The sequence below is a fragment of the Pristiophorus japonicus genome, chromosome 1 (genome assembly GCF_044704955.1).
Source record: "Pristiophorus japonicus isolate sPriJap1 chromosome 1, sPriJap1.hap1, whole genome shotgun sequence".
Lineage (NCBI taxonomy): Eukaryota > Metazoa > Chordata > Chondrichthyes > Pristiophoridae > Pristiophorus > Pristiophorus japonicus.
The window spans coordinates 331,512,827-331,536,484 of NC_091977.1; the positions used below are offsets into that span (position 1 = coordinate 331,512,827).

The 23,658-nt window shown below is 41.4% G+C and overlaps 1 protein-coding gene across 3 annotated transcripts in view; it reads left to right on the forward strand.

Annotated features, from left to right (window-relative positions):
* Nucleotides 1-23,658, forward strand: part of dpy19l1l (dpy-19-like 1, like (H. sapiens)) — a 112,397-nt gene that overhangs the window by 41,209 nt on the left and 47,530 nt on the right. For all 3 annotated transcript variants that reach the window (XM_070889176.1, XM_070889183.1, XM_070889184.1), the window contains 5 exons: nucleotides 536-622; nucleotides 2,676-2,738; nucleotides 9,469-9,549; nucleotides 10,963-11,064; nucleotides 16,215-16,286. In XM_070889176.1, the coding sequence (XP_070745277.1) occupies nucleotides 536-622; nucleotides 2,676-2,738; nucleotides 9,469-9,549; nucleotides 10,963-11,064; nucleotides 16,215-16,286 (405 nt within the window). The remainder of the gene's footprint in view (nucleotides 1-535; nucleotides 623-2,675; nucleotides 2,739-9,468; nucleotides 9,550-10,962; nucleotides 11,065-16,214; nucleotides 16,287-23,658) is intronic.

A 23,658-nucleotide genomic window follows, 5' to 3' on the forward strand; every position in this document is an offset into this window, starting at 1 on the left:
TTCGAACAAATCAGAAAATTCTACAGCCTTGTCTGCTAAGGGATCTGATTCTTTTTACCACTCATAGCACAAGTTGTACACTGCACGGGCATTTAATTACCCTTGGGAGCAAACCCAAAGGGTGAGGAAGTAGCTGTGGAGATTGCACGGCTATGGTTTCTGTGACATGCTGAGAATGGTCAGATTTAGGACAAGATCGCGTGCTGTGGAGAAGCGGGTCCCTCTCCAGTGCTTGTAAGTCAGGGAGAGTAGAATCTGGGGAGCTCGTACAGCATGTTCGGTCTGTAAATTTGAATTGGTCCTCCAGTATTTCACTGCAGTTGATGGTTTGTCTCTGATTTTGTTTTCTGTTTTTCCTTTGCTGAGCACACAGGTTTTGCTCTTAGGCTTTCTGTGGAGCCTCCCAACATATAGCTGAATGTGAAGGGCGCATGTGCATTTAAAGATGTCTTTTGAGTTTAGTTCTTGGGATGTGTGAGGGGGGTAGAGTTCCTTTGTTTTCAACTATTTTATCTTTTATTTCTGCTCTCCACAGATATCCCTGCTAGTTTGTTTTGTGTTGATGTTTGGAAATGCCATGCTGTTAAGTTCCTATTATGCTTCATCTCTGGCAATCGTTTGGGTAAGTAGGTTGTGTCCAGTGAAACTTTAATTTTTATCCAGTTTAATTGTAAGTTTTTAGCATCAAATGAAATCTTGCTTTCTTTTCAGGTACTTTGCCTGGTCTCCAAGTACGGCAGCCACGATACTGATTAGGAAACTTGCTCCCAGGCCTTTTTCATTGCTGCTACAGAGCCAGCTACTACTAACTGCACTAGGGCATATGTCTCTCTCCCACTTTCCCTCCCTCTCCATGGGGAGGACCTTGCTATTCAATGCGATGTAGTGCTGCAGTAGTGCTAACAGTCCTGCTCAGGTTCGCCCCTGGGATGGAGTGGAAAACCCTTTCTGTCACACTCAAAAGAATGGACACATTCAGGAAGTGGATTCAATTCAGTTTTGCACCCTACAGCAACAGTGATCTCGGCTTCTCTGCGTTCCCCTCCGTTAAGGGCCCAGAAAGGGATATGTATATCCTGCTTCGCCCTAACCCCCCGGCCCCTCCCTTCTCTTGGACCCCCAAATTCGACAGCCACAGCTAAATGCCTGCCAGCCCTACTCGCTGGTGAGTGAATAGCCCCCATAGCATGTGGGCTAGCATGGCTGTCGGTACTAGCTCAAAGAAGGTGCATGGCTAACAGTGTGGACTGCAGACCTCTGCACAGCACGCATGGAAGTGTTTGTGGGATATAACCCAATCCAAATAAGTGATGTTTGGTCCCACCTGGAACTCAGGAAATGCCAAGCAGCTAGGGCCCATTTTTGGAGGGTAATTTGGTACAATCGCCCTCCAAAATCCGAGCCTCCACTCAGGAGGAGAAAGTAGAGCAGTAACAGTGACCCCAAACAAGAGGGCCAGTCACAGGCCAGCCTCTCGCCCAGCACAATCTGGGGAAAGCACAAAGTGGCAAGAACCGTCATCGATGTAATCCTCCCACAAACACCCTGTAATCAAAATATACAGTGGCTTCAAAACAGTGCATGTAACCTCTTGAAAATACAATATTGTCAGAGATTGAGCTGGTCTCATAGAATAGTACAGTACAGAAAGAGGCCATTTGGCCGATTGAGTCTGTGCCGGTATCTATGACTGAACTGAAATAAAAACAGAAAATGCTGGACATACTTTTGCTTTTATATTGGTGTTTAATTCACTGCCACTTCTCTTCTAGGAATGTCCACCTTGAAGAAATTCTGCTCTTCTCTCTGACTGGATTTCTGTCTCTCTCACCATGTTCATCTTCTTTACTTTTTGTTTTCCTACTCATGTTTGACCTGTACCATTACCATCTCCTTTTGCTTTGTACAATCATACCTTTTTGCCTTCCACCCTAACACAGACCTTCCATTTTGTTCTTTTCTCCACCCCCCCCCCCCCCCCACCCTTTTCTGCCTCTGCACTTGCTTAAAATCTGTTACATCTCTAACTCTAATGAAAGGTCACTAACACTGTTTTTCCCTCTCCACAGATGCTGCTTGACCTACTGAGTATTAACAGCACTTACTGTTTTTATTTCAGGTTTCCAGCATTCTGAGTATTTTGCTTTTGTATGATCGAACTGTACTAGTCTCTGCAGGGTAGGGTTTTTAATTATTGAGAAATGAGCCTTTGGAACCAGTTTTCAGCCAATGCAAAGGGTATTTAGCACAGGAGCCCCCAGCTCCCATGTGGAGGGTGGTTGAAGCAGAATTAATTGTTAAACATGGAAATAAACAGTGAAAAATAAATAATAGCTGGTAGTTTTATTTAAAATAACAAAAGCTAAGTGCTGAGCAAAGGTACATAGGAAAGATCAATCCTCCCCAGAAGAAAAGACTGGATTAGGTTAGGTAACTCCAAACCTGGGGTTTTAAAGTGTGCAGATTGGAGGAGGAAGGAAAGATTGAGGGAAATGAGGAGTTGGACAGTTTTAATGTGCTGGGAAAGAATGAGTTAGAATAGGAGACAGCAAAGTACAAAAATGTTAGGTTTTGGTTTGTAATCCTACCCTCACAGAAATAAAATGCCAACCAGTATTCAATTGCTAGTAGCCTGTGATAATCATTGATAACAATAATTTTTTCCCTCCCCTCAGGGAATGGTTGCTTTGAGATCACGTATTTCAGCATATTGGCCACAGCATGTTGTTTATTCATGGGTAAGTTGCGTTTCCTACAGACACACATGATGTAATATTTTAAAATGTGTTAACCTGTAGAAACATAATGTGAAACTCTCCAGACTCGGTCTTCAGAACGTAAAAATGTAGCCTCGCTATGAAATCCCGTTTCCCAGGGTTGTATCTACATTCATATGTTGTAAAACATGCTGTTTTCTGAAATTTCTCACAAAGTGTACTAGTTGGCTCCAATTTCAAATTCACTGAAAAGCAACAAATCAATAAACACTTATTTAAATATCTCAAGAAAAATTCCATTTATGAAAAAAGAACCAATGACAAAACTCTTTCAAAATGTTGAGACAAATCGATCCTGTGGCTGGGCTGGTGTGATAAATGGATATTAGTATGAATAATTGTAGGGTAATGCATGTAGGAAATTTTGCTCCAACACCTTTGGCCTGCTCCTCATGCTGGTCTAGTGGATATTGTCCATTCCTTGTGCTGCTCCAGAGGCCCAAAGCCCACTCTCGCCTGCTCCACTTCCTCCTGCTGCCTGGGTTCCATCAGGGGCCCACTCCCTTCCCATCCCTGCAGATGCTCCATGCCAAGATGACGAGGAGAGCCTGTTACAGATAATAGGAAACAGAAAGGAAAAGTTATAACTTGAGTTGTGTTCAAAACCATACATTTTGTCCATTAACATCACTAAGAGATTAAATTAATACTAAAATGGAAATATCCATTCCAGCTGCCATTTGACCCGCCAGGCTTCAGCAGGGCATGCATGCACACTGGCACCCAGGCTGATTGGCAGTAGCAAGATGGAAGATATGCAAATATTTTAATGACGTTGTAATTCTGATTTAAAATTGCACAAGACATCAACATTCCATTCAGCTACATTAATATATATCTAATGGAAATTTCCATTCAATTTTAATGAGCAGCATCCCTGTAATTAGCTGTGGATTTTACAGGAGCTTATTCCTATCAGTTGGCTGTAAAATTGCAGGCCATTGTAAAGTGTTTATAACTGGCTTTGTTTTGGTCAACTCTTTATCAAATTCCATGGTATTGTTGCACATCAGGCCTTTACAGGAGTTGAAGTTTCCTTGATGTTGCTTCCCGTCGGTTTGTTGGTGGAGTGAAAAAGTGTCCATTGTCCATTCCTATGGTCCTAACCCAGGAGTGTTGGCACTGATGGATGGTTGTTTATAACTGGAAGGCAATGTTTTGGCTGGTGATTGAGAGATTAATTGCATGGATAATTTAATAATGGGTCAGAATTCCAGCTTCTTTAAGAATCCTGCTCTTGTACAGCAGATTAAGATTGTAAGCTATTCGACACCATTGGATGTTAAAAGGAAGGAAAATAATTCAAAATGCTGCTACGTTTTGTACAAAAAAGAAGGACTTGCATTTATATAGAGCATTTCACAACCTCAAAACGTCATAACATGCTTTACAGTCAATTAAGTACTTTTGAAGTGTAGTCACTATTGTAATGTAGGAAACCCGGCAGCCAGTTTGCGCACAGCAAGCTCCCACAAACAGCAATGTGATCATGACCAGGTAATCTATTTTAGTCATGTAGGTTGAGGGATAAATGTTATCCAGGACACCGGGGAGAACCCCCCTGCTTTTTTTCCAAATAGTGCCATGGGATCGTTTACGTCCACCTGAGAATTTAACATCTCATCCAAAAGATGGCACCTCCGATAGTGCAGGCCGACCTCAACAACAAAATTACAATAAAATTATACTGTGACCAGGAATTTTGAATTTTTACTTAAAATAATTTACAGCACAGAAGGGAGCCATTGGGCCAATTGCCCCATGTTGACAACCAGTTCTTCAGCTCAGCTACTGATTCATCCCATTTGCCTGCCTTTATATGCCTATTCAAATCTTGAACCAGTCTTCTGTGAAATGTTGTTATAGTCCCTTACTCAACAGCTTCACATGGTTGGGCCATTCCATGATCGAATAACACTGTGGAAAAAATATCATCTAATTTTCTGTTTTGTTCTTCTAGTGATGCTCCTCAGACTGCCCCTTCTTACCGATTTATCAATCAGTGGGAACAATCTTTTACTGTTTACCCTCTCAAAACTTTGTCTAACTTTGAAAAGTCCTATTACCACTTCTAATCCCTGCTAGACCACTCTGCAGCCTTCAGACCAGGCCAGTGCCTCAGTTCTCTCCCGCACACACTATCAATGGAATATCTCCATGAAGTATAGTCACTGTTGTAATGTAACACGGCAGCCAGTTTGCACACAGCATGGTCTCACACACAGCAATGATATAATTTAGCAGTTAAACTGTTTTAAAGATTAGGGTTGAAGAATAATGTTGGTCAGGATACTGGGATAAGTCCTCTGTTAATCTTTCAGTAGTGCCATGGGATCTTTTACATGCACTTGAACAGGCAGACGGGCCTTGGTTTAATGTCTCATCCGAAATAAATAAAATAAGCCTAGACTAAGACATGGCAGGGCAGGTTGCGAATCTTGATTGCAGTATGTGGGAGTTTGTGGACAGCGAGACTGTCCCGAGCAAACACATCGGCAGGAGATATCTCCATCTTGAATCTCTCTGGCTCAGAGTCATTGATCTGGAGCGCAAGTTGGCGACACTCCGACACATAAGGAAGGGAGAGGAATTTCTGGACAGTTTTATCCAGAATAATCACATCCCTGAGGAAAGCGCAGGTTTAGGAAAAGGAGGGTGTGACTTAGGGAGCCAGGTAGCAGCATTTTAGGAGAGGCTCAGAAGGAGGTCCCGCAGACACTGGTCCTGTCTAACTGGTACGATGTACTCGCTACCTGTGAGGACCAGGAGAAATACTGCAGGGAGGACAGCCACAATACAGGCGGGCGAGGTGGGGGAAGAATGGGAAGAGAGTGCAGAATAGAAATGTGTTAGTAATGGGGGACTCTATAATTCGGGGGATAGATAGTGTTCTCTGCAGCCAAGAACAAGAATCCCAAAGGGTGTGTTGCCTACCCGGTGCCAGGTTAAGTGATGTCCCATGGCAGCTGGAGAGGAACTTGGAAAGGGAGGGGGTAAATCCAGTTGTCGTGGTCTATGTTGGAACAAATGACATAGGTAGGAACAGGGAGGAGGCCCTGTTGAAAGAATATCAGAAGTTAGGCTCTAAATTAAAAAGCAGGACCTCGAGGGTAATAATCTCTGGATTTTTGCCCGAGCCATGTACAAATTGGCATAGAAGCAGACAGATCAGGGGAATTAACACACTGCTAAAGGGTTTGTGTGAGAAAGAGGGATTCCTTTTCATGGGACACTGGCACCAGTTCTGGGACAGGAAGGAGCTGTACAGATGGGACGGGACCCATATCTTAGTGGGAAGAGTAAATAGGGAGGTGGCAAAGGCTTGAACCTAGTTGATGGGGGGAGGGATCTAAACGAAACGTAACTAGCCTAAATATAAACAAAACAGGAAAAGAGGGAAAAATAGCTAGTATCAGTAATGGTGACCATGAAACTACCAGATTATCGTAAAAACGCAACTGTTTCACTAATGACCTTTAGGGAAGAAAACCTGCCATCCTTACCCGGTCTGGCCCATATGTGATGCCAGACCCACAGCAAAGTGGTTCACTCTTAACTGCCCTCTGAAATGGCCTTGCAAGCCACTCCAATGTATCAAATCATTACAACAAAGTCCGCACTGTGGAATAGTACCTTCACCACACGGACTGCAGCGGTTCAAAAAGGCGGCTCACCACCACCTTCTCGAGGGCAATTGGGGATGGGCAATAAATGCCAGCCTTGCCAGCGACGCCCACATCCCGGGAACGAATAAATAAATAAAAAACAGGAAAAGTGAGCATATGAAAGAACTATGTAAGGGAGGACATTAATGGCAAGGGAATAAATAGTTATAGAACAGGAGTCTTAAAAATATGTTTAACGATAAAGTGAGAGGAAATCCCATTAAAAACGAGTTGAACTGTCTGTACAGCAATGCACAGTGTCCGTAATAAAACGGGAGCTGGAGGCAATCCTGCATTGCGAGGAACCAGACATGGCTCCAGAAAAATCAGGACAGGGAATTAAACATTGCAGTATACAACATATTTAGAAAAGAGAGGGCGGGGGGGAAGAAGAGGTGGAGTAGCTGTACTTATGAGGGATAACATAATGGCAGTAGAAAAAAACGGAACTGCTATCAGCAAGACAAAAATAGAATCCATATGGATAGAGATAAAAGATAATAAAGGATCACCAATAGGTATAATCTACAGATCACCTAATAGCGGAAATGAGGTGGAGGAAGAAAAATTCAGACAAATCAGGGAAATGAGTAAAAAAAAAACATAGAATAATAATCATGGGGGATTTCAACTACCCTGATATTAATTGGAATAAGGGAATGGAGTTCCTACAATGTGTACAGGACTCCTCTCTAACTCAATATGTAAAAAGCCCAACAAGGGAGTATTCGCTGTTGGATCTAGTAATGGGAAATGAACCAGAGCAGATAAGAGAAGTAACCATAAAAGTAGTGGCCATAATATAATATGCTTTAAGATGGTAATTGAGAAAAACATAAGTACAGTATGATGAAAACTAGGGTAATAGATTGGAGAAAAATTGATTTTGAAGGGCTGAGAATAGAACTTGGGAAGATAAAATAGGCAGCAATATTGGCAAACAGCGATGTAGAACATCAATGGGAGACATTTAAAACTGTGTTCAACAGAGTGCAGGAACAATATATTCTGCTAAAAGGAAAGAACAAACTAAACACTAATGAGATTCAATGGATGAATAAAGCCATAAGGGAACAATTGAGGGTAAGGGAAGAGGCATAAATTAAGTACATCGACAGCAGGGGAGTGCATGATAAGCGAGAATATGAAACGATTAGGAGAGAAGGCAAAGAGGAACTATGAAATTAAATTATCAAGGAACACAAAACAAAACAGTAAAATATTTTACAGGCACATCAACAAAAATAGGAAGGTTGGGATGGCACGGACATAAGTATGTCAAAAACCAGGGTAATAGATTGGAGAAAAGTTGATTTTGAGGGGCTGAAAATAGGGCCATTAAGGGATAGACAGGATAATACCACAGGTAATGGTAGAGAGAGGGCAGAAATATTAAATCATTATTTTGCATCAGTATTTACCAGGGAGATAGAACAGGTGGACATGACACTGGATGATGAGATAAGTGCCTTTAAAATAAAAAGAGGGGATATATTAAATAAACTAATCAAACTCAAACATGATAACACCCCTAGTCTGGATGGATTGCATCTTTACCCAAAGAGTGGTGAGAATGTGGAACTTGCTACCACAGGGAGTGGTTGAAGCGAATCGTATAGATTCATTTTAAGGGGAGGCTAAACAAGCATATGAGGGAAAAGGAAATAGAGGGTAATGCTGATAAATTTAGATGAGGAAAGATGGGAGGAGGCTCAAGTGGAGCATAAATGCCGGCATGGACTGGTTGGGCTGAATAGCCTGTGTTAGCTCATAATAAAGTGATACAACTGAGTACTGTATGCAATGAGTAAGTGTGACCTTAGCTCCTTGAATTAAACTCCAGTGTGTTGGTGCAGCATGGGAGGCCTGCTTATATACAGTTCTCCCATGGGATGCTGGGATCCCTTGGGACACCAACAGGGTAGGCCCTCTGGTGGTGGTATGATACAGGTTACCAAGGGTTACATACATAACAGCCTGTTTCTGTGCCGTATATCCTATGTAAAGACAGTGCAGCACTCCTTTAGTACTGCACAGAAGTGTCAGCCTAGATTATGTGCTCAAGGCTCTGGAATGGCGCTTGATCCCATGATCCTCTGACTTGGAGCTGAGAGTCCTGATGCTTTAGGCCACACTTGGAATATTATGTGCTGTTCATGATGCCTCATCAGGGGAAGAATATTAGAAACTTGGAAAGGGTGCAACAAGTTAGGGTAAGGCTTTAAAGATGAGTTATAATTATGAAGAAAGGCTTGAAAAAAAGGGGCTTTCCTTTTACTTGGATAGAGAGGATTAAGCAGATACTTAAAGGTTTTCAAAGTTGTAACTGGTTTTAAAAGGGTAAATAGTGAAAGATTGTTTGAATTGATTGATAAATGAGAGCAGGGTGGGCATAGTCTGAGGATTATCACTAGATAGGCGAATGGGGAAATTAGAAGAATTTTTTTCACTGAGGTTTATTGAAACATGGAATACTTTATTACAAGTGGCTGTTCAGGAAGACATAACAGCATTAAGTGGAAATCTGAAATATTTGAAAATAAGGAATATAAAAGGTTATGGGGAAAGAATAGAGAAAGAAGAGACTATATAGCTAGAATTAAAGAGCTAGTACTGGCACAATGGGCTTAATGGTCTCTTCCTATGCTGTCACTTCTGTTTATTCTAGGACAAGCAGTTCTTAGATGAATTTCCTTTCAATGGAGAGCCCTTTGAATTTTAGATGGAGGTGCTGTTGATGTAAGCAGAATTAGCAATTGTGTTATATCTCTGTTTTTGTTTCAGATTAATTTTGGATCTGGAAAAGTCATAACATTATACTTCCGAATAATTGTGTTATTATTTGAGGATACTGATAGTTTGTTTCCATTTATTCTTTGATCTTTCATTCTGGGATTATAATGCCTGTCTACATTAGAATCAAACAAGTAGTGATGATCTAATTGAGATTTGCAATTTATATTTATTGTGAAAGTGGAATGCAGTTGTCCAAATATAAACACTCCAATATTTGTAACATTTTTCAGGTGGCTAAAGGAACGGCCTGGCTTATTGGAACTATAATCCTTAAATTCGTGGCTTCTAGATTATTAGGAGTTACCGATGATGTAAGTATCTATTTTATGAAAGAAATATGCAAAGGTTGCAAAAAGAAAGGATTCTGATTCACAATGCTGATAAGCTGACAGTAGACGGGGATGAATTTATAGAACTGGTTGACTGTGGGACAACACAATTAGAGCTCCTATTCGCTGTGGGAGTGATTTGTGTTCTGCAATCTCAGTTGTGCTATTTGCTGGGAAACTCAAAGCAATTCCCAGCAGAGAGCTAAAATCAGAAACCCAGTCTGTTGTACACTTTCTAGTGATCAGTTATGGAGAGATATAGGCAGATCCTTGGTAGCAAAGGTACGTAGTGCAGAAGCTACAAAGTTATCTTTTAATTTTCCTTCCTTCATTCGTTCTTCCCACCCAAATGAATATTTCATTGTCCAAGTGTGGAAAAGAATACACTGGAATGCTTCTTATTGAAAGAGTTTGGTGACAGAGGAGCAATATTGGCTGTGTAATCTTCCAAAAAGTCTGCTGTACGCAGGACCTTGTTCTGGGAGCTTTGAGGGGTTAGTTCACCAATTCTGTGCTCCCAGTGTGGGAGTAGTGCTCAAAGAGATTGCAGGTCTGAGAGTTGGGGCTGCAGTTTTGTAATCCTGCCACCATCCTGTTCTCCTTTCCTCATTGGGAGTGCAGAATTTTGTGAATTTACCAGAGATTTCTGTTTTTAGCAGTTCTTTCAGTCGCCAAGTACATCTGGATCGTGTTCAGTCACATATTCATTGGCTTTTGACACATTTTCCTTATCAATTCTTTTATTGTTTGTAAGGTTTTTTTTAAAGTTTAGATTAACATAACTGATAAGGTGAATGCAGAGGGTATTTTCACTCAGGGGAAACTAAAACTAGGGGACATAGTCTCAGATTAAGGGGTCGCCCATTTAAAACTGAGATGAAGAGGAATTTCTTCTCTGAGGGTTGTAAATCTATGGAATTCTCTGCCCAGAGAGCCGTGGAAGCTGGATCATTGAATATATTTAAAGTGGAGATAGACAGATTTTTGAGCGATAAGGGAGTAAAGGGTTATGGGGAGCGGGCAGGGAAGTGGAGCTGAGCCCATGATCAGATCAGCCATGATCTTATTAAATGGCGGAGCAGGCTCGAGGGGCCAGGTGGCCTACTCCTGCTTCTATTTCTTACGTTCTTATGTTTTGTTGAGTTGCAAAGATGACCTTGCACAATCACTAACATTGGCTTTCGGTCATTTTCTTCCAGGTCAATTGATGTCTGTATTTTTCTGGTCTGTTTGTTTCTCACATCAGTTAATTCTGAGTTTTGATCCATGTCGGTGCTCAGTTTAAAGATTGATGCATCTTTGCCGTGGGTCATTCCCAGTGAGCAAAACGCACAGTGCATAGTGAGGCAATGGAATATTCTACCCATGTGTGACCTTGTTTCTCTTTGCTTCCAGGCGCACATAGGTAATCTACTGAAATCTAAATTCACCAACTATAAGGATTTTGACACCCTGATGTACACGTGTGCTGTAGAGTTTGATTTCATGGAGATTGAGGTGATCTTTTATTTAAAAATGTAAATGTTATTTATGTGCAATGGCAGTGAGCATTGGGATACTAAATATTTGGTGGAGAGTGGAAGCATGCCAGTTTGATCCCTGCTCTGTTTATATCTTGGTCTGTGTTTTGTTAAGTGAGGGAATGCCAGCTAGAAGTGTGTGGGGGCAAGTGATTATTGGCCTGCGTAGCAAAGCACCTCCAAGAAGCTGGTGAAAGGGTGGGTATTGGTTTCCTGTGAGTAGCACTTTGCAGCCACTCTCTCAGCAGCAGTGGTGTTAGACTCGGCAGACTGAACAACAGGGGCAACTTATTAACCTCCATTAAATACCAACAAAATGGGTCAAGAAAGGATGTAAAATAAATTTAAATCTGTTTTAACACATGATAGCCCAGAAACTACTGTAAACATTGCTTTTGTGCAATGTTTAACACATTGGTACAAGATTCCTCTGTCTACTGGGGTTAACTCATTTAAAATACAGGAAGGGTAGTTTGATACCAGCGTGTATATTCAGTCCCCACCATTTATGACTGCAAAGGGTCATCACCCGAGACAACATGCAGATTTAAGGTGATCAGCAAAAGAACCAGAGGTGACATGAGGAAAAACTTTTTTGCACAACGAGTGGTTAGGATTTCAAATGCACTGCCTGATAGGGCGGTGTTTACAGATTCAGTAGTAGCCTTCAAAAGGGAATTGGATAAATATTTGAAGGAGAAAAAATTGCAAGGATATGGGGAAAGCGCGGGGGAGTGGAACTAACTGGATTGCTCTTCGAAAGAGCCGGCGCAGACTCGATGGGCCGAATGGCCTCCTGTGTTGTATTATTCTATAATTTAATATCGTGCTGCTGAACATGCTATGCTTCAGCCGCTGTGCTCAGGGGTGTAGGGGTGTTGAGATTTTCTGAGCTACCTTCTGAATTAAAATGGGAGAAGGGGAGGATGAGAAAATGCCATCTTTTGGGACCCTGTACCTTGATTTTTCCTCAGGAAATCTCTTAATTAGTTCAGTGTCCAAGTGGCCTTCCCTTTGGCTTTGCCCGTACTGTCTATCCCTGAAGTTGCATCCCCTAACTCTGTCCTCAACTATTTGTAGCCTCTTATGTCCACTGAGTTTTGTGGCTTTTCTATTTGACCTCCTTTGTGTTTTGCCACAAGTTAAATTTTCAAAAGCCAAGATGTGTTTCCTCTACCACTGCCATGTTTGATAAACCTTCGATATCCATGGCCAATGAGGAAGTTCTCTTTATTTATCTTCAAAATTCTTTCCAAATAACACAGGTATGAAAAAATTCCTCCAAGAACAGCCTGAAAAGAAATCTGGGAATAGTATTGAGACAAAGTGCATGCTGCATGAAGATTACTATTCAATAAGTGGACTGAATAAAGTTTATCCACCAGAAAATAGTGCAGATTCCTTCTGGTGTAGGGCAAATAGAGCCTTTCAGGAGGGCACTTTCACTAATGTGTAATGTGCAGATTACCATGGCTCGTTTTTGACTCTCTTGAGGAAGGAGTGTGCTCTCCTGCACGGGCTCACCTGACTTTGTATTGAGGGAATTCCTTAGGACCACTCAGGAGAACTGCAAAGTTACAGAAAAACACAATTCTCATGGGCTTCATTATAATTCTAAAAAGGTGGAAACTCAGCTTCCTGAACAAATTTGAGATGCTGGAACTCTGTGATGTCAGAAAAAGCTAAACATTGTTACCAGGAAAGGGCCTCAAGGGATCCTGAAGTGTTTAACTACCATATCTGAGGTAAACCCGAAATCTTCTGGAGGGAAAAAAAGTTATATATGTCTGCATTTAAGTGATCTAGGGTAGGAATTATATACTTGCCTTAGAGGGGATGCAACAACTAGATTGATTCCTGGGATGAGACGGTTGTCCGATGAGAGATTGAATAGAATGGAATAAAAGCAGAAAATGCTGGAAATCTCAGCGGGTCAGGCAGCATCTGTGGAGAGGAAGCAGAGTTAACGTTTCGGGTCGACGACCCTTCATCAAAACTGGAATGTGTTCGAAAAGAACCACATTCTTAACAAGCTCGAAAGGGGGAGGGGAAGAAAGAACAAAAGGGAAGGTCTGTGATGGGATGGAAGGCAGGAGAGATTAGAGAGACAAAAGGGATGATGGCCCAAATTCAAATGGTAATGCCAGGAGTTAGAAAAACATTAATCAAGATAGGGTGTGAATGGCGCAATAATGACCAGCTGCCCTTTCCTTTTGTTATTTCTTAGCCCTGCCAGGGCTAAGTTCATCATGGGACAGGTAGGAGTGACACCAAATGAGGGCAATGTAGAGATGAGGAAGGGAATGATCCCATAGGCATTCCCTTTTGATTCTGATGGTTCTTTGGGAAAGTGACTCGTTCATGGTATGAAAACAAATCAGTCATCTTACAACTCATCATAGGCAGTCCCTTGGAATCGAGGAAGACTTGCTTCCACTCTTAAAATGAGTCCTTAGGTGGCTGAACAGTCCAATATGAGAGCTACAGTCCCTGTCACAGGTGGGACAGATAGTCGTTGAGGGTAAGGGAGGGTGGGACAGATTTGCCGCACGCTCTTTCCGCTGCCTGCGCTTGATTTCTGCATGCTCACGGCGATGAGACTCGAGGTGCTCAGCGCCCTCCCGAATGCACTTCTTCCACTTAGGGCAGTCTTTGGCCAGGGACTCCCAGGTGTCAGTGGGGATGTTGCACTTTATTAGGGAGGCTTTGAGGGTGTCCTTGTAACGTTTCCTCTGCCCACCTTTGGCTTGTTTGCCGTGAAGGAGTTCCTAGTAGAGCGTTTACTTTGTGAGTCTCGTATCTGACATGTGGACAATGTGACCTGCCCAGCGGAGCTGATCAAGTGTGGTCAGTGCTTCAATGCTGGGGATGTTGGCCTGGTCAAGGATGCTAATGTTGGTGCATCTGTCCTCCCAAGGGATTTGTAGGATCTTGTGAAGACATCGTTGGTGGTATTTCTCCAGCGACTTGAGGTGTCTACTGTACATGGTCCATGTCTCTGAGCCATACAGGAGGGCGGGTATTACTACAGCCCTGTAGACCATGAGCTTGGTGGCAGATTTGAGGGCCTGGTCTTCGAACACTCTTTTCCTCAGGCGACTCTAGGCGGTGTTGAATCTTGTCATCAATGTATGCTCTTGTTGATAAGAAGTTCCCGAGGTTATGGGAAATGGTCCATGTTGTCCAGGGCCGCACCGTGGATCTTGATGACTGGGAGACAGTGCTGTGCGGCGAGGACAGGCTGGTGGAGGCCCTTTGTCTTATGGATGTTTAGCGTGAGGCCCATGCTTTCGTACGCCTCAGTAAATAAGTTGACTATGGATTGAGTGTCCTACAATATTGTGTTCTGTGCGATCTTTGTTTTATTGAAGTCTTAAGCCAAGCTCCATTAAGTGTTTGCTTGACATTAATTTTATTTTTTCATCCCGTTATGGATGGGAATCTGTAGGGCAGCATTCCCTGATGTCCAGGGTAAGGAAAGGGACCTGGAAAATCAGGTCGTCTTCTGGCATTAAGAAGTAAGCTTTATAAAAAGTGTAACATTTTAATTGTTTATAATTGTCACGATGAATAGTTTGAACTGATTTCTGCTCCTTGCCAACATCACTTAATGTTCTCTGTAAAGTTATGCTCCTATTTAATTCTTGTAACCTTAAGTCTACTAAGCTTGGAAATTAGTACCAGGAACTGTGCTTATCCTTGTTGTGCATTGGGGAATGCTTCTATCGTCTCTGGGTTAATGCCCATCCTGCAGACCTTGAAACTAACGGCCTTACTGACTGTAATCAACTCTCAAAACATTGTCCTCTCCAGTAATTTAAGGCCTAATATTATAAACTAATCAAAGAGGTTGTAGATTGGACAAAGGAATAAATAGAATACTCGTTAGACTGGAAAAGCTTATTATCAATTGCAGTAGTGTTACATTCAAGGCTGTAATTTTAAACTCTTTCAGACCGGTTTTCCCAAATACCGTCTAAACCCATTTTCCTTACATGGGATGGGCAGACATTAAAATGCTGATTCCTCAACTCTCAAGCTTTTCATCTGTTCTGCGCTCTAAATTTCTGGTTCCATACACAAGCAGCAGCTTTGAGGTTGATTGTCATCTTCTGCACTTGTAGCCAAGTCCTCTGGGTGTTGATGACATCATTCACCCTCTCAGCTATCTGCTGTCAGACTTGCTACAGTGGTCTTTTCTGTGGGTCGTACCTTCAGTTCCAAAGGCATAGCCCTCAGATGGCTCCAATGTAGCATCCATGAATCTGGTAATGCGTGAGTGAGGAGCTCAAAACCCCTTCTGTATTGTTGCGAGCAAGAACACAACAGCTTAAATGATGTTGGAGACCTTTAAATTACTGTCTGTAACGAACCTGACGTGAATGCTCTCTCAGGAACCCGCACACCATAAATAATGTGTACAAATGCAAAATATCAGCAGTAAACGCTGTGAATGCAGGCAGTGGATGCACTCTCATGTCACCAATTTGTACACACTCGGGACATTCCAGGCTCGAGTGAAACAGGCACATATTAAGCCTCAGACTCCTATTCCAATTTTCCAGTCGTGATTTCGAGTATTTGGACGCTGCTGTTCCAATTTAGATGCGTTGTTTCTCCCCTTTGATGCAAGATGGCTTCTCGGCCTCTACTGAAAATTGGGTTCTTGTGCAGTGTGGGACTGTGGGTAAATCACGTGGCTCTCTCAAAGTTAAGTAAAACTTTAAAGGGATCTTGTGTCTCCCAATTTGACTAATGGGCCTGAGCTGATGTACATGATGGATACTCTGATCATTTAGCCTATTCAGACTTTGTGAGTAATTGAGTGGCCTAACATTTCCAAATTGTTAATTCATATTCTGGCCAGTAATACCTGAAATATTCTAAAACCGTAATTGAGTTTAAAAGTCCTTTAATGGAATTTGCCTTGATTTTTAATCTTTCTTGCATAAGCCTTTGCTGTAAAAGTCTCGAGGGGTAATTCTATAAGTCTGACCTGCAGCTGGATGAGGCTACCTGCTGGCAGCATGGGCTCTGGGTGTTATCCTGGCTTTTCCTAGCTGGTTTCAGTCTATTTAGTGGAAAGAAATAATTACTGTTAATCTGCCTTTTGTTTTTTGCTTTCAGACGCCTGTGAGATACACAAAAACGTTACTACTTCCAATCACTGCCTGTGTTGTTTCTGTCATAGTTTCAAAGGTAAGTCCTGTCATTTTAGTTAAGACTTTTGATTGATTCTGAATTAGATATTTACCCTTCTTTCCATGCATGCTAAAGTATGCAACAAAAAAAACTCTACACTAGTGACCCAGTTGTTTGTGATATTCTCTCTGTAAAATGTTCTCGAATCAGGAGGTAGTGTAATAGCTTTCTTTAAAGTGGGACTAAAAACAATGATTGGAAAAATACTTTAAAAAAAAATAAATGTTTTTATTAATTAACTTGCACCTGTATAGGGTGGGGCACTAAACCGTTTTATTTCTGACATATTTAACGATTATATTCCTATGATGAGACAAACCCTAGTTTAAATATTGTAGCAGCACATACATGCAATTGGCTTCAGATAGTTACCTCGTACCTGTCCTTGCCCCTGTTCCAAAAGGGAATTGGATAAATACTTGTAAAGGAAAACAATTGGTGGGCTATGGGGAAAGAGCAAGGGTGGGGGGGGCAGCTCTTTCAAAGAACCGCATGACGGGCTGAATGGCCTCCTGTGCTGTATCATTCTATTCTATTCTATGATCAACTTTGAACCCTAGAGATCATTCTCACGTAATGAGAATTCACCAAATGCTATCTAGTTATTAAGATACAGTTTAATGTAACGATCTTGGCTAATGGCATTGCATCACTTGTTAAACCTTCACACGTAGGAATTGCTGTTGTGAGGAGCACAGAAGCAAAATAACTTGGGGCCACTGTGGTTTGCATCTTTATTTGAATGATCTTCCGCCAGCCTTCAGTCTGAGCTGCACCCTCTAGTCCTGTTCTCCTGTCATCGTTTTAGTTCTACTTGTTCATACATTACAGAGAAAGTTCTTTTTCACTATTGATCAGTTTTATTTTACCTTTCTGGGACTAGCAAATATTCCTTCATTGGTTTGAAGGACATATAAGAACATAAGAAATAGGAGCAGGAGTAGGCCATACAGCCCCTCGAGCCTGCTCCGCCATTCAATAAGATCATGGCTGATCTGATCATGGACTCAGCTCCATTTCCCCGCCCGCTCCCCATAACCCATTATCCCCTTATCGTTTAAGAAACTGTCTATTTCTGTCTTAAATTTATTCCACAGATTTACAACCCTCCTGAGAGAAGAAATTTCTCATCTCAGTTTTAAATGGGAGGTCCCCTTATTCTAAGATCATGTCTAGTTCTAGTCTCCCCCATCAGTGGAAACATCCTCTCTGCATCCACCTTGTCAAGCCCCCTCATAATCTTATACATTTCAATAAGATCACACCTCATTCTTCTGAATTCCAATGAGTAGAGGCCCAACCTACTCTACCTCTCCTCATAAGTCAACCCCTCATCTCTGGAATCAACCTAGTGAACCTTCTCTGAACTGCCTCATTGTCATAGCACTGGAACTGATGTAACAAATGAATGTACTGAGTAACGGTTGCAATTGACTTTTACCTACTTTATTTCCCTTTCTGTACATAAACTTAATAAAGCATGCCAAAGCACCCCAAATATGGGACTAACTAATGAGAGAATTTTCCCTTGCAAGATTGAACTGGATTGATGACGTCTTCCTGTGTGTTCAGGAAGTGGAGAGCTGTTTCCTGACTACTTCCCCATTCCAGGATTTGTCCGTCAGCTGTTACTATAGCAGGCTACCTTCTCTTTCTCTCTCTATCTCCCCCTCTCCTCTTTTTCTTTCCCTTTCTCGCTCTCTCTCTTTCTCCCTTTTTCTCTTTCTCTTCAAAGTAATCACATCTATTTATAATGCGTGTGTATATTTAAAATATTTACCATTTTCAGATAACCATCCAGATGGATTGTGGTTACTTAAAATAATTTCTTCAACGCTATTAAAGAGAATCCGTCATTTTTTTTAATTACAGATTTATTGATTTTAATTCTTATGAATTTTTATGAATAGAAAAGCTGAAATTAAGTTTAGTCGATAAGAAGATTAATGTTGTAACTAATAGATACTTTCAGCAGAAGTTTGACATCCTCTCTAACTGGAAACCTAAGGACTGGCAATTCCTGTTTTAGTGCAGAAAACAAATGAGACTTGTGATAAATTCAATACAATTTAGTCTTAATTATCCTTGCTGCCCATCCTGAGTTATTACCTACAGTTGTAGTGCCAGGTTCAGAGTGAGAACATAACAGGATAGGAGACTTTATCATTAGCAATTTAAAGCGTGTTTATGAGGCAATCTTTTATATTCCGCACCCTTTTGATATACTTTCTGATATCATTAAAGAAATTTGCTTTCCAGGTTATTTTACATTTATATTTCTACCAAAAGTTTATTTCCAGATTTTTCTTTGATTTCAAGTAGTATAAATTTGAAGTGAAATATAAACACTAGGGATTTTCTTGTCATCCTTTGTATTTGGGTAGCATATGACAATCAAACATATTAGTTGTTAACTGCCTTGGGTAACTGAATAAATAATACCATTGTTCAAATGTTGATATCATTTAGATTGTTCCTCATTTATTAAAACTCACAAGTAGAAATGAACATATTTAATTTATGAAACGCCCCTTATCCGTCGAAGGAGTACTAGTATGCAGTTCTTGCTACAGTTGTACAGGGCTTTGGTGAGACCACACCTGAAGTACTGTGCACAGTTTTAGTCTCCTTATCTGAGGAAGTATATACTTGCCTTAGAGGTGGCGCAATGAAGGTTCACTAAATTGATTCCTGGGATGAGAGGGTTGTCCTATGAGGAGATTGTGTAGATTGGGCCTGTACTCTTTGGCGTTTAGAAAAATGAGAGGTGATCTCATTGAAACACATAAGATTCTGAGGGAAAATTGACAGGGTAAATGCTGAGAGGTTGTTTTCCCTGGCTGGAGAATCTAAAACTAGGGGGGAGAGTCTCCGGATAAGGGGTCAGACATTTAAGACGGAGATGAGGAGGAATTTCTTCACTCAGTTGTGAATCTTTGGAATTCTCTACCCTAAAGGATTGTGGATGCTGAATCGTTGAGTATATTCAAGGCTGAGATAGATAGATTTTTGGATTCTAAGGGAATCAAAGGATCTGAAGATAGGGTGGGAAAGTGGAGTTGAGGTTGCAGATAAGTCATGATCTTATTTAATGGCAGAGCAGGTTCAAGGGGCTGTATGGTCTACTCCTGCTTCTAAATCTTATGTTCTTATGTTATATAGCATACTACCAACTCCCCAGTGCCTTGCCCAATCAGACATTCTTCATATGTGATCCTACAAGCTATTGTCATTGGGTTATTCCAGCATTGGAGCTGAACAGGAACCTGATCTCGCCTCCAGATACACATTCCCAGCCAAAATGACGGCTCAATTGTGTTTTTTATCCTCCTCGTTTTATCCTGTGACATTGTGGCCATCTGTAGTACCTCACTGCTACTCTAACTGAGACTGGCGAACGTAGCACAGACATTCATTCATAGTCCTTGTGGCACAGTAGCACAATGCACAGTAGCATCACCACTAATGCTGGTTTTCCCTGGTGTGCAAAGTGCTATCATTCAACCAGTCTTTTGAGTTCTTGGTTATTTCTAGTGATGGTCCAATTTTGTGAAAAATTGTAACCTTGTAATATGTGTCTCTTGTTCATTTTGGTGGTTAGTAATGTATATGTCTTTCTCAAAACAAAATCTCACCCCTACCAGTGGTGTGTGATCTAACAATGTGACTAGAAACTTTTAAAATTGTATTTTACTTGTTGGTAGATGAGAGTTTCTACCTATAAATCCAGACCAAGTTACTAATTTCGGCCTTGTATCCAGAGATGCACTGAACAAAAGCCAAGAAGGAAAGGTTGTAGGCTGGGTCACAGAGCAGGCTTTGTGGCTGACCTGTCAGATAGGGAGTGGATGGTGTACACCATTGAGGGATCTAGCAAACACGAAAGGGAAAAAATAAAAATTGGGCAGCAAAAAAAAAATATGTGTTGGATCTACAACAGTATAAAGTCATCAGTCTAAATAAAATTAAAGATCAAAAGTATGCTTGAACATGTAATTGAGTATAAAGCAAACAAATCAAATTAAAGCTTGAAGTACTTAAAATATTTGGTAGACCTTTAATGCAAATCCAAGTGAGTAGGATCCAAGCATCAACTTGGCTCAGTAGGTCACACTCTTGCCTCCGAACGAGAAGGTCGTGAGCTCGAGCCCCAAGCAGGACTTGAGCACGCAATTTTGGCACTTCAGTGCAGTACTGGGGGAGTGCTACGATGTTGGAGGTGCCGCCTTTCAGGTGAGTTGATAAACAGAAGTTCCATCTCCCTGTTCAAAGAAGAGCTGGGTGTTCTCACGATCCTCTGGACAACATTGATCCCATCAGTAATTATTACTATTGCTATGCTGTTCCAGACTGACCTCACCAGCAAAAGTCTCTATTCACAAAAGACAGAGAGAAGAATTATTGCAATTGCCTACTTGATGAAACTCCATATTCAGCACATACTCAATTACACAATGTCTGCAAAACACACTAACTGATCATGCACTGAAACCCATGAGTCAAGAACAAATCAAATCAAAGAGCATGGTTGTAAAACTATATGTAATAAATGGAAAATGAAGTAATGATGCATTTAGTTTATTAATTAAAATAAGAGAAATCTAAAAATGACTCCCTAATTAATTCATTCTTCAAATGAATAGGCTGTCATTTGAATGGGAGGAAACTACGGACATGTAATCATATCTGAAGTTGGTGCCTTTGGTTTCCTCAGTGCATGGTTCAGTTGCCTGGCCTTGAGGCATAAGCCACTGCCATGGTGATGGTCAAATCATTAGTGCTGGAGCAATCTTTCGCGGACATATCTATCACCAGTGCCTTATTTAGACCAACTTTATCCTTTCAAATAAAAAGAGAAAATATTGGAAATACTCAGCAGGTCAGGCAGCATCTATGGAGAGAGAAACGCAGTTGACGTTTCAGGTTGATGACCAATGTTCCCTCAAGTTTTTATGTTTGGTGTGCAGTCCCTTTAAATTTGCTGCATCGGCCATGCATACGCGGTATCTTTTCCAATGGAACACTGGTGAGCAGCCTGCACAGGACCTCCAGATCGCTTGTCAGAACTGAAAAAGTTAAAGATGTAACGGGTTTTAAGCAAGTACAGAGGCAGGGAAAGGGGGAAGGAGAGGAAAGAACATAAGGGAAGATCTGTGATAGAGTGGAAAGCAGGAGAGATTAAATGACAAAAGGGATGATGGTGCAAGGTGAAAATAGATGGTAATGGGACAAGTAAATAAAAGATGGGTCAAGAGGAGGTGTAAAGGGGAATTTCAGAATCAGCAGCAACTGCTGGAAAAAATGGAGGCAGAGGATATGATCAGTTTTTTTACCCCTTCAAAAGTTGGTTCCATTATAGAATGGAGTATATAGGCAGGTTTATTGGTCATAGTTCTTTTGTGTTGGATTAGCCCTTGGTTGAGCTGTACAAAGTGTGCACTTATTCCCCTAGAGTCCTTGGAGTTCTGCATGTTCGGAGGGGTCCACTACACCAATGCAATTCATAGATGTGTTCCTCAGTTGTGTAGGTCATTTCTTAAAATACCTTAAATCACCTGACTTCACAACGCTCCAGGAACTCTGAACTAAATGCAGACATATAGCCCTAGTCATGGGTGTTAAAATATTATTGCACATCCAGTCGGAATGGACAACATTGCGAACAACTCTGACAATACTTTAATACACCAGCACAAGTGAATACTGGCACATCTGTTCTTAATGCACTAGAAATAGGTGTCCGGTCCAATGCCAGAGTGTGTTTTTCTCTGTTTGTATTCTGGCCAATATTTATTCCTCAACCAACATCAGTAAAAACAGATTATCTAGTCATTATCACATTGCTGTTTGTGGGATCTTGCTGTTCATAGATTCATAGCAATTTACAGCACAGAAGGAGGCCATTCACCCTATTGCGTCTGTGCCAGCCGAGAAAGAACTATCCAGCCTAATCCCACTTTCCAGCTCTTGGCTCATAGCCTTGTAGGTTATAGCATGTCAAGTGCATATCCAAGTACTTCTTAACGGTGATGAACATTTCTACCACCTTTTCAGGCAGTGAGTTCCAGACCGCCACCACCCTCTGGGTGAAAAACGTTTTCTGCAATTCCCCTCTAATCCTTCTACCAATTAGTTTAAATCTATGCACCCTCGTTACAGACCTCTGTAAAGGAAATAGGTCTTTCCTATCCACTCTATCGAGGCCTCTCATAACTTTATAATTACCCTCAATTAAGTCTCCCCTCAGCTTCCTCTTTTCCAAAGAAAACAACTCCAGCTATTCAATCTTTCCTCATAGCTAAAATTCTCCAGTCCTGGCAACATCCTCGTAAATCTCCTCTGTTACCTCTCTAGTGCAATCACATCTTTCCTGTAATGTGGTGACCAGAATTGTATGCAGTACTCTAGCTGTGGCCTAACTAGTGCTTTATACAGTTCAAGCATAACCTCCCTGCTGTTATATTCTATGGGTTGGCTAATAAAAGAAAGTATCCCTTCTTAACCACCTTATCTACCTGTCCTGTTGCCTTCAGGGATCTGTGGACATACACACCAAGGTCATAGGAACAAATGATTTGGAGCAGGAGTAGGCCATTCGGTCCCTCGAGCCTGCTCTACCATTCAATAAGATCATGGCTGATCTACCTCAACTCCACTTGCCTGCACTATCCCCATATTGCTTGATTCATAGAAACATAGAAAATAGGTGCAGGAGTAGGCCATTCGAGCCTGCACTGCCGTTCAATGAGTTCATGGCTGACCATACAACTTCAGTACCCCATTCCTGCTTTCTCGCCATACCCCTTGATTCCCCCTAGTAGTAAGGACTACATCTAACTCCTTTTTGAATATATTTAGTGAATTGGCCTCAACAACTTTCATTGGTAGAGAATTCCACAGGTTCACCACTCTCTGGGTGAAGAAGTTTCTCCTCATCTCGGTCCTAAATGGCTTACCCCTTATCCTTAGACTGTGCCGCTACCTCTCCATTAATATCCAAAAATCTGTCGATCTCTGTCTTGAATATATTCAAAGACTGAGCCTCCACAGCCCTCTGGGGTAGAGCATTTCAAAGATCCACCATCTTTTGAGTGAAGAAGTTCCTCCTCCGTTTCGGCTCGAGTTGCTCCTATTCGTTTGGAGTAACTAGTTTAGAATGGAGTATCATAGAAATTGCAATTCTCAGCATTTAGTTTGCTCCAGTTCGAGTGAGTTAGAATAGTTTTGTTTTAGAACAGTTTTTTTTCAAAAGGGGGCATCCACTTATGCCTGTTTTGCAAGTTTAGGCAGCAAAAACTTACTCCAAACTAACTTGGAATGGAGTAAGTGTAGATTTTTGTACGCTCAGAAAAATCTTGCCTACACTTGT